This window comes from Amblyomma mixtum, chromosome 10 (assembly GCF_055824585.1).
Source record: "Amblyomma mixtum isolate Tamu chromosome 10, ASM5582458v1, whole genome shotgun sequence".
Classification (NCBI taxonomy): domain Eukaryota; kingdom Metazoa; phylum Arthropoda; class Arachnida; order Ixodida; family Ixodidae; genus Amblyomma; species Amblyomma mixtum.
The window spans coordinates 161,725,925-161,735,929 of record NC_143021.1 but is presented as its reverse complement, the minus strand read 5'-3'; the positions used below and the strand labels follow the sequence as shown (position 1 = coordinate 161,735,929).

The 10,005-nt window shown below is 42.6% G+C and overlaps 1 protein-coding gene across 1 annotated transcript; it reads right to left on the bottom strand.

Moving 5' to 3' along the window:
* Nucleotides 1-1,961, bottom strand: LOC149327541 (uncharacterized). Its single transcript, XM_089563861.1, has one exon. The coding sequence runs from the start codon at nucleotides 1,928-1,930 to the stop codon at nucleotides 449-451; it is 1,482 nt and encodes a 493-aa protein (XP_089419987.1). The 5' UTR covers nucleotides 1,931-1,961; the 3' UTR covers nucleotides 1-448.
* Between the last annotated feature and the right edge of the window lie 8,044 nt (nucleotides 1,962-10,005).

Here is a 10,005-nt window from a genome sequence, read left to right as displayed (position 1 = left end):
TTGTAATTTGGTCTAGGGAATCGTTTAGTTTAGGAGCGAATAACGGGTTGGTGTTAGGGGCCCTGTAGCACACGCCAAGCAGAACGGTTTCCGGTGAAGCGCTGCATTTTATCCATAATATTTCTAGATCTGAAGTTATGTTAACAAGGGAACACGAAATTTGGTTGTTAATAGCAATAAGAACACCTCCTCCGCGTTTGCCCTGACGATCTTTACGATAAACGGTAAAATTCGGTAAGTCATCTAAAACTTCATTATCACTGACGTCGCTTGATAGCCACGTTTCCGTTAGGATTAATATGTTGCTGCCAGAAGATAAAAGGAGATTAGACAAGGCCTCGCGCTTTGGAAGGAAACTGCGTGCATTAGTGTAGATTATAGAAAAGGAAAGATTAACTCGACAGTTAGTCGGCGGCTGCTTGCGCGCTTTCCGACGGCGAAAAGATTCCTATGGGATTTCTTTGACTGTCTGCGTAGCTTGGTCAAAAATATACCGTTTCGGCCCCATGTGCAGCGTTTTGTAACGGAGGGAAAATGGTGCAGACTTGGTCCTAGCAAAGGCCACAAGGTGTTTTCGTGCGTTTCGAACGGGTAGAGAAAAATCTTCGCCAATGCTGAAACCAGTGTATTTAAGCTTAGTGCCTTTCGAGAGTATGATCTCTTTTGTTTTGTATGACGACAGCTTCACTATTATTGGCCTTTTGCGGTCATTGGTGTGGCGGCCGAGGCGGTGTGCGCGCTCTATTTCTTTAGGTTCTATCACTACGTTGAGGGTGTCAAGGCAGTGTTGAATGATTGTTTTTTCTGATTGTTCATAAGACTCTTTTTCATTTGGGTCCGGAAGGCCGTAGAATACCAGGTTGTCTCTTCTCGAGCGATTCTCGAGATCGTCCAGACGCGTGTTCAAATCAAAAAGCTGCTCTGTCGTACTATCAGCGTTTGCTTGAAGTGTTTGCACTTCGGCTCGAAGGGTGGTAAGGCACTCGCATTGGGTTTCGAGGTCAGCAATCCGTTTGCTTAGGGCAGATATTGATTTATCAGTTGCTACCAGTTGACTTTTAAGGCCCTGCACTTCAGTGATAAGTTGTAACTGTCCGGAAGACAGCTTTTGTAATTCAGTCATAATATCATCAAGATTAAGTGGTCCCGGATTCGTTTCAACGTCGCCCGACAGTAGTAGTAGAGCGCGAACGACATTTACACATTCAACAGCAAGTTCAAGGCAACACTGCGGGCTCGGCAGCTGTACCAGGCAATAGTTGCTAGTTTTTTTAGCGAAAAGGGAATCACCCACCTGCATAGCGAAGGTAAGCGGATTAGCGGCCCGTGCAGTGGCACAGCCGCAGAGCCCACAGTGTGCCGAAGGTGGGTGTCGCTCTTTTATAGATGACGTGTATGATGCTGTCGGTGACGATGGTGACGCCGATGCAGCCTCGTTGGTCCGGCATACGAGAGGTGGCGCTGCCAGGTGTTCCGTAATGTTGATGGCGACCAGTTGCAAGGTACACAGTTCATCTTGTTGATGTTGTGTCCGGTTGTCAGCTGCGTAGCCGGGTGTCCCGATCGTCAATATCGGCAGGAGAGCAAACGTGACGACTTGAGCAAGGACCTGCATAGCGAAGGTAAGCGGATTAGCGGCCCGTGCAGTGGCACAGCCGCAGAGCCCACAGTGTGCCGAAGGTGGGTGTCGCTCTTTTATAGATGACGTGTATGATGCTGTCGGTGACGATGGTGACGCCGATGCAGCCTCGTTGGTCCGGCATACGAGAGGTGGCGCTGCCAGGTGTTCCGTAATGTTGATGGCGACCAGTTGCAAGGTACACAGTTCATCTTGTTGATGTTGTGTCCGGTTGTCAGCTGCGTAGCCGGGTGTCCCGATCGTCAATATCGGCAGGAGAGCAAACGTGACGACTTGAGCAAGGACCTGCATAGCGAAGGTAAGCGGATTAGCGGCCCGTGCAGTGGCACAGCCGCAGAGCCCACCTACGGCTCTGCGGCTATGATCCCGCTTTTATTGACAAAGGTCGCTACATTTGGGACGACGTGTCAAATGCTCTCATCAGAGACCCGAGGTTTTCCATTAATCGCATTTGCCGATCACCATCTTGCGATGCCTCTCCTACAGATCAATTTTCTCAGTCACCACGTTCCGCTTCCCCTCAATGACTTCCACATAATTCCGATTGTAACCTTTCAATTTTGAACCTAAATGCCAGAAGCATAACTAACAAGTTCGCAGACTTCCTATCTTTAATTACTGCACACTCGCCTCATGTAGTTGGTACCACAGAAACTTCGTTGCATGACGACATATTAGACTCCGAATTCACGCTTCCTGGCTACGTTGCGGTTCGCACAGACCGACGTCACACTAAAGGTGGTGGCGTTGCGTTGCTTTTTCGGGCTGACCTCAAGTTTTCAATAATGTCACCGCCAGGCGACGTAGAATCTGTCTGGTGTAAATATTATCTGGTTAAAACAAAAGTCGTGATTGGCGTCTTCTACCGTCCTCCATGTTCCTCTGTAAATTATGTCCAATCTCTTATTCAGTATATTAACGAGAGGCATTTCAATGCTGGCAACCTTGTTTGCATGAGTGACTTTAACGCCCCCGGCATCCACTGGCCTACCTTAACGCTGGTAAAAGAAACCTCCATAAATAGAGAACTATTTTCCTTTTCCCTTTCATTTGACCTTACTCAGATTAGCAATCAACCTACAGGATGCGACGCTCTTCTAGATTTTATTTTCGTTAGTTCTAACATTGTCAGAAAGGGCTACGAATGTGATGTCAATGAGGGAATTTCCGATCACAAGGCCGTTCTTGCCTCCTTAAGTTTTTCTATTACTAAACAGAATTTCGTTTTTTCCACATTTCCTGATTTTAATCAAGCTGATGACGTTTCAGTAATTGACACCCTAGCTGACGGATTTGAAGAATTCGTTGCACTGAGTTCTACATGTGATGTCAACACATTGGTGAGCTGTTTCGAATCCTTAGTTACAAAATGTTTTAGTGTTTTATTCCTCAGAAAACAAAGAAGAAAAATATGAAAATTCCCTGGATGACACGAGATATACTACATCTTACACGCCATGTACATAGACTTAGGCGTACGAAGCGCTTAGACAATCAGGCAGCCATGACACGCTTCAACAAAGCGAAAGAAGAGCTTCGATTGAAAATGAACTCCGCTAAGGATTTTTTCTTCCGAGTGCAGCTGCAGGGTCTACTAAAGACTAACCCGCGTAAATTTTGGTCATCTGTTTTTCTATGGGATACGACAGCTGCTACAATGAAGGTTAACAATGAATCGACTAAAGATCTATTTCATATATCCAAAGCATTTAATGAGTACTTACACTCTGTATTTTCTTGTGACAATAACGTCATTCAACCAGTCACCATTTCTCGTAGTGCCGTGCCAATCGATATTCATATCAGTGAAGAAGGTGTTCTGTAGCTAACTTCGAAACTTGACACTAAGAAATCTGCTGCACCTGATGGTATCCCGAACTTGTTTTTTGGTACGCTACTTATTATGGACCTGTCGCTACCTTGCTGTCATATTTCGCGAGTCTGTTGCTTCCTGTACAGTTCCTTCATCCTGGAAAATGGCCCAAGTCGTCCTTCTTATCAAAAGCGGTGACAAGCGAACTATATCCAATTATAGAGCAATCTCTTTAACCTTGCATGTGAAATTTTAGAGCACATTATTTACAAACACATCATGGAATACCTCGAATCACATCATTTATTAACAAATGTTCAGCATGGCTTCAGACGCGGTTTCAGCACTTTGACACAACTTAACGAATTTACTCACGACATTTGCAGTAACCTAGAGGCAGGCAATCAGATAGACGCAGTATTCATTGATTTTTCGAAGGCACTCGATACAGTGATTTACTGGAAACTTATGTATAAACTTGATATGATCCTCAACAACCTACGCCTTCTCAACTGGATTTCAAGTTTTCTTTCCAACCGTTCTCAATTTGTGTCCTTCAACAGAACTAATTCTAGGGTAGCAGACCGGCCCTCAGGAGTTCCACAGGGTTCTGTATTGGGCCCATTGCTTTTCTTGATTTTTATAAATGACTTGCCTTGTAGCATCACCTGTAACCTACGTTTGTACGCTGATGACTGCGTGTTATATCACAAACTTTCCTGCCTTGATGATCACTTACACCTTCAGAAATCATTTTCAGAATTTAGCTCTTGGTGTGCTACGTGGCAAATGACTATTAACATCCGCAAAACCGTTGTTATGACTTTCACTAATAGAACGGCACCTTCCATGTTTACTTACAAACTTAGCAATACTCCCATCCAGAGTGTGAGTCAATACAAATACCTCGGTCTTATTTTCACACCCAATATGTCATGGTCCAAACATATAGATTTCATAACCTCAAAGGCACTTAAGAAGTTAGGATACCTCCGTCGAACAATAAAAGCTGCTCCTAGAGATACGAAACTACTTATGTTTAAATCGCTAATCCGTCCATTACTTGAATATGCCTCCCCTGTCTGGAATCCGCACAAACAACGCGATATTAACCAATTCGAGGCAGTGCAGAAGAAAGCCGGTCGCTTCATATGCCGCAGGTTTGGTAGAGATTTTTCGCCTTCCACAGCACTTTCATCACTGGGCCTGCAACCACTCTCATCTCGACGAAGGACTGAGTCTTCAAAATTTTTGTATTGCATTATTAACTCTTCCTGCCGGACCTCTGCAAATGATTACCTAATCCCTGCTATACCATCTAAAACTAGAAGTCACCACAGCCTAAACACCACGCCTTATTTTGCCCGCACGGACACTTTTAAATACAGTTTCTTTCCGCGTGTAATCGAATGTTGGACTTGTTTACCCAGTTCTACTCGCTCTATTCCTTTAGACCTGTTTTTAGCGGCTATCGAATGGTTTTTCCGTTTTTCTTGTTTTCACTCATACTGTTTCGGATGTTTGCCATTGTTGTGCTCCATGTTTTCCTACATGTTTTCCTACATTGTGGTTCACATCCACCCCTTCAATAGTCCAATAGGGCTGCAGTATGTATAAATAAATAAGAAATAAATAAATGACATGCAAAGAGAACTTTCGGACATCGAGCGTTAGTACAAACTATCGTGTTACATACAAAGGACATAATAACAAAACTATGACGAAAAAAGAATTCAGGTTAAATCAATTATTTCAGTTAAGTGTTTTTTAAGCATACCATCAAAATTGTGTGAGTTTTTCAGAGAAATGGGTATGGCTTTCCAGATCTCTGCCCCCGCAGACTGCACTAAACGCTCACCATATACATTGCGGATGGGTGGGAGGTTGAAATTGCCGAAGGAGAGGTTACTAGTGGACCGAAGCGGGGGATGAAGTATTGATGCATGAAAAGGGAGGTTGTGTCTTACTATGTTGTGAACACATACAGAAATTTTTAATCGGTACAATAAATCAAATGGAAGAATCATTGACTTGCAGAATAATGGTTTGCTGTGCTCAAAACGGTTATACTTGTTTATTATTCTTAATGCACGTTTCTGAAGGCGAGTAATAGGGTCTAAATACGAATAGTAAGTTTCATCCCATGCTTCGGCACAGTATGATAGATGGCTTTCAATGATGGAAAAATAAAGCATACGTAATCTAGACATGTCAAATAATTATTTAACCTGATGAAGAGCATGACATCCGGACGCCAACTTCCTGCAGACTGCCTCAATTTAGTCTTGCCAGTGTAAGTGGCTGTCAAACGTGACACCTAGATATTTAAATGAAAACGTGTGTTCTAGTACTGCATTATTTACTGGAATTCTGACATCAGTTGGGTCAATTACTTTCCGTCATGAACGGAACACCAGGTATTTAGTTTTTTTCGTATTTATTGTAAACTTTTGCTAGCGTTTTTTATTGTCAGCTATTGTTAGTTCTCTTCGTTTCCCTCTTCAAAGTATGTGAGGCGAGGAGACAAGAGCGGAGAATATGCAGAACAAACACATTTCTTTCTCTCTCATATTTGTGGATCACTTCATAAGAATTAATATGGAGTGTTTGTCCTGTGATAAAACGCGATCACAAAACACCACTAACATGAGTGCCAGTGAAGGCCATCAGTGTAAGATTAATTGGCAGAACCGGGTAGCTAGACGACAGCCAAATGGAAGAACGACATAAAGCACAGCAGAAAATGTCGATAAAAAAGCGCGCCTCCTGTGTTAGCGCTCAAACAAGAATAGCTGATTTGAAGCCGACATATATTGCAGCACAAATGTAGTCGCGTGGCCTTAGCCATGAGTTATTTTCTTCAAACAGTCTTTTAAAAAGGCAGGCCATGCCGGCCGAGAAGATGCTAAATATAAGAGAACAAGCTCTAACGCTTGATGGTGCCGACGTGCAAACGTACCATTCAAAATGCAAAGTGCTACTACACACTGTGGTATATATCAGACCGGCTGGCGTTGTTTTGCAAGTCATAAAATTACAGATGGAGTTACTTACTCGACAGGCTAATAACCTTGCCTTGAAGCCCTCTCTAGCTGAATGACGCGCTTCGACGGCTAGACTGGGATGAGCTGTTTTATGGTTTCAGCTTAGGAAAGCAGATGAATGTGATTATTTCATTTCATTTCAGTTCAGTTTATTACCTTAGAAGTCCCCCGTAGGGGCATTACATAAGAAGTGGGTTTTTATACAAACATTAAGGATCATGGTAAACAGTTATTGAAAATATGGTCAGATACAAGTTGCAAAAACGAAGTTGGGCTGGTAGTAGAAGCGATTTCGTGGGGAAGGCCGTTCCAGTCTGTGGCAGTTCGGAAAAAAAATGAGGCAGTGAAGGTGGTGGTCTTGGAACGCGGGCGCGCAACTTGAAGTGGATGGCTGGTTCGATATGATATGCGTGCTGCTGCTGTGATGTATGGTACTTGATTAAGGGACGAAAAAAAGAACTTCTGGTACAGTGAAAGGCTGGCAATGCGGCGTCGACAGAAAAGCGGTGATAAACCAGATTCTGCTTTGAGAGATGAAACGCTGATATTATATGAATACGATGAATGAATAAATCTAACAGCGCGATTTTAACTGATTCTAATGCGTCGGCGAGATATGCTTGGTGCGGATTCCAAATGGGCGATGCGTATTCGAGTTTTGGCCTGACAAGTGATTTATAAGCTAGTAATTTTACATGTTCCGGGGCGTTTCGCAGGTTACGTTTCAGAAAGCCTAAGGTTTTGTAAGCTGCGGCAATAATGTTAGTGACATGTGTGCTCCAAGACAAATCGTGAGAGAGGGTTACACCTAGGTATTTGTAAGACTGCACTAGTTCCAGGGGTGTGTTAAGGATTGTGTAAGGAAAACAACAGTAACTGCGCCGGCGGGAGAAGTACATGCATTTACATTGGTTGGAATTTAGCGTCATTAGTGAATTGTTGCACCATTCTCAAACGCTGATTAGGTCGTTCTGGAGAGCAGTTTGGTCACATATGTTATTGATTGTGCGGTAAATTACGCAGTCGTCTGCGAACATGCGTATATTAGAAGAAATATACTGAGGTAAATCGTTAATGTATATTAAAAACAACAGAGAACCAAGGACAGATCCTTGGGGCACGCCGGAAATTACTGGGAGGGGTCTAGATAAGTTACTGCTGATTAAAACCATTTGCGTACGATTGGACAAAAATTCCTGTATCCACATTATAGCGTTAGGGCCTAGGTTCAGCAGTTGAAGTTTTAGTAAAAAGTGCTGGTGAGATACCTTATCAAAGGCTTTCGCAAAATCCAGATAGATTGCGTCAGTTTTCACATTAGTGTCCATGTTAGCGTGTAAGTCATGAACAAAAAGAGCTAATTGGGTTTCACAGGAGAAACCTTTGCGGAACCCATGCTGCAAGGGATGAAAAAGCTGTTACAGTCTAAGAAAGAAATGATTTTAGAGTAGATGACATGTTCCATGATTTTGCATGGCACGCTTGTTAGGTAAATAGATCGGTAATTTAATGGAGAGTTTCTGTTACCTGATTTGTAGACTGGAACGACCTTTCCCACTTTCCAATCATCTGGCATGGTTCCTGAAGAAAGTGACTGGGAGAAAAGCAATGACAAGTATGAAGTAACCGTGTGTCTCGTGTTCATTAGAATTTTAGAGTTAATACTATCAATGCCAAATGATGACGACAGCTTAGTCTTCTGGATTATGAATGAAATTCCGTCTTCAGAAAATGTGATGTTTGGCATGGTACCTTCCATATTGGGAAAAGGAAGAGAAAAGGGCGTTTCGATTTCTTTCGTGAAAACAGTGGCAAATGCGGAATTGAAAACGTCGGCACATTCAGCATGGGTAGTGGTTTCTTGTAAATCATTGGTGAGAGTGATAGCGCGTTGTGGGTGAGGGTTTATTACTTGCCAAAACTGTGTTGGGTTACTGCGCAACAAATTTGCAAGTGTAGTAGCATAAAATAAACGCTTTGCGCTGCGGATCACAGTCAAATATTCATCTTGGCTTCGTAGCAGGTTTACCATCGGGATGAGTTGTTTTTAGCCGCCCGATAGACACGATTTTTAATTTTCTAGTCTTTTTAAGGATTTAGTAAACCATGATTTTTGGTTGCTGGTGCGAATGTTGGCAGTTGGTATATATTTATTAGCCAAATCATTTAACTTATTCTTGGATCTTGAGTGTGACATGCAGCTTCAAATCTGGGAAAAAAAGTATCAAGTTCATGATTTATCGCGTCATAATTACCTTTTTCGTAAATTGTTATAGCTTTCTTTTGAGTCTTATTTGGTGTTACAGGAAATGAGAAGGTAGCATGAATGACATTATGGTCACTAATTCCTCGAAGATATGCAACGGAAAGGAGGGCATCCGGGTTATTTGTCAAATAAGATCCAGAATGCTTTCGTATTCAGGCGTGACGCGCGTTGGTTGTGATACTAATTGCGTTAAATACCAGTTCAAACAGATGTCAATGAAATTCCTTTCCTCTACAGGACCTGCTATTGAAGATGGGAGGTTGCACCAGTCAATGTTTGGGAAGTTAAAATCCCCGAAAAGGAGAATGGAGGCATTTGGGTAGCTTGTTGTCAGATGAATTAAGTTATTATTGAGTTCGTTGCAAAAGTCGAGTGTGGGATGGGGAGGCCTGTAGCAGACTCCCAGTAGTACTGTTTTTGGTGATGCTCGACATAATAACCAGAGTATTTCAAGCTTTGATTTGATATTTATCATAGTACATAAAATTTGGTTATGAACGGCTATGGGAACACCACCGCCCCTTGATCCTTCGCGGTCATTTCGAAAAACTTGGAAGTCAGGTAGGTGTGCCAAAACTTCGGTATCGGTGAGGTATTTTTTTAGCCAGGTTTCTGTTAAGATGAGCAGATTGCTGCCTGTTGATGATATGATGTTGGACACGAGCTCTCGCTTCGGAAGATAACTGCGAACGTTGGTGTAAACTACGGAAAATGAAAGGTAAAATCTAGATGTGCGTCTTGATTTGTTTTTTACATTTAAGGAACGGGATGACTGCTACTGAATTTCTGTGACACTGTTCGAAGCATTGTCGAAAATATACCGTTTTGGGCCGATGCACAAGGTTTTGTAACGTAAAGAGTAAGCTACTGATTTGGATTTAGCGAATGCCAGCAGATGTTTTCTTGCTTTCTGGACAGGGCGAGTGAAGTCTTCGCCTATACAGTATTTTGTTCCTTTCAGTATTCGGCCATTTGATAAAAGAGCATCTTTAGTTTTCCAGTGCATGAATTTTACTATTGGGCGATTACGATCTTCTAAATGTTTCCCTAAACGATGTGCCCGTTCTATGTCTGCGGGGTTAATATCAGTTTGTAAGTTTTCATGGCAAATCTGGATGACTAGTTCCTCAGACTGAGCTTATGTCTCATTAGTAGTGGTATCAGGGATTCCATACAAGATCAGATTACAACGGCGTGATCGGTTTTCAGCATCATCAATGCGAGCCTCTAACTCTGAAACAAG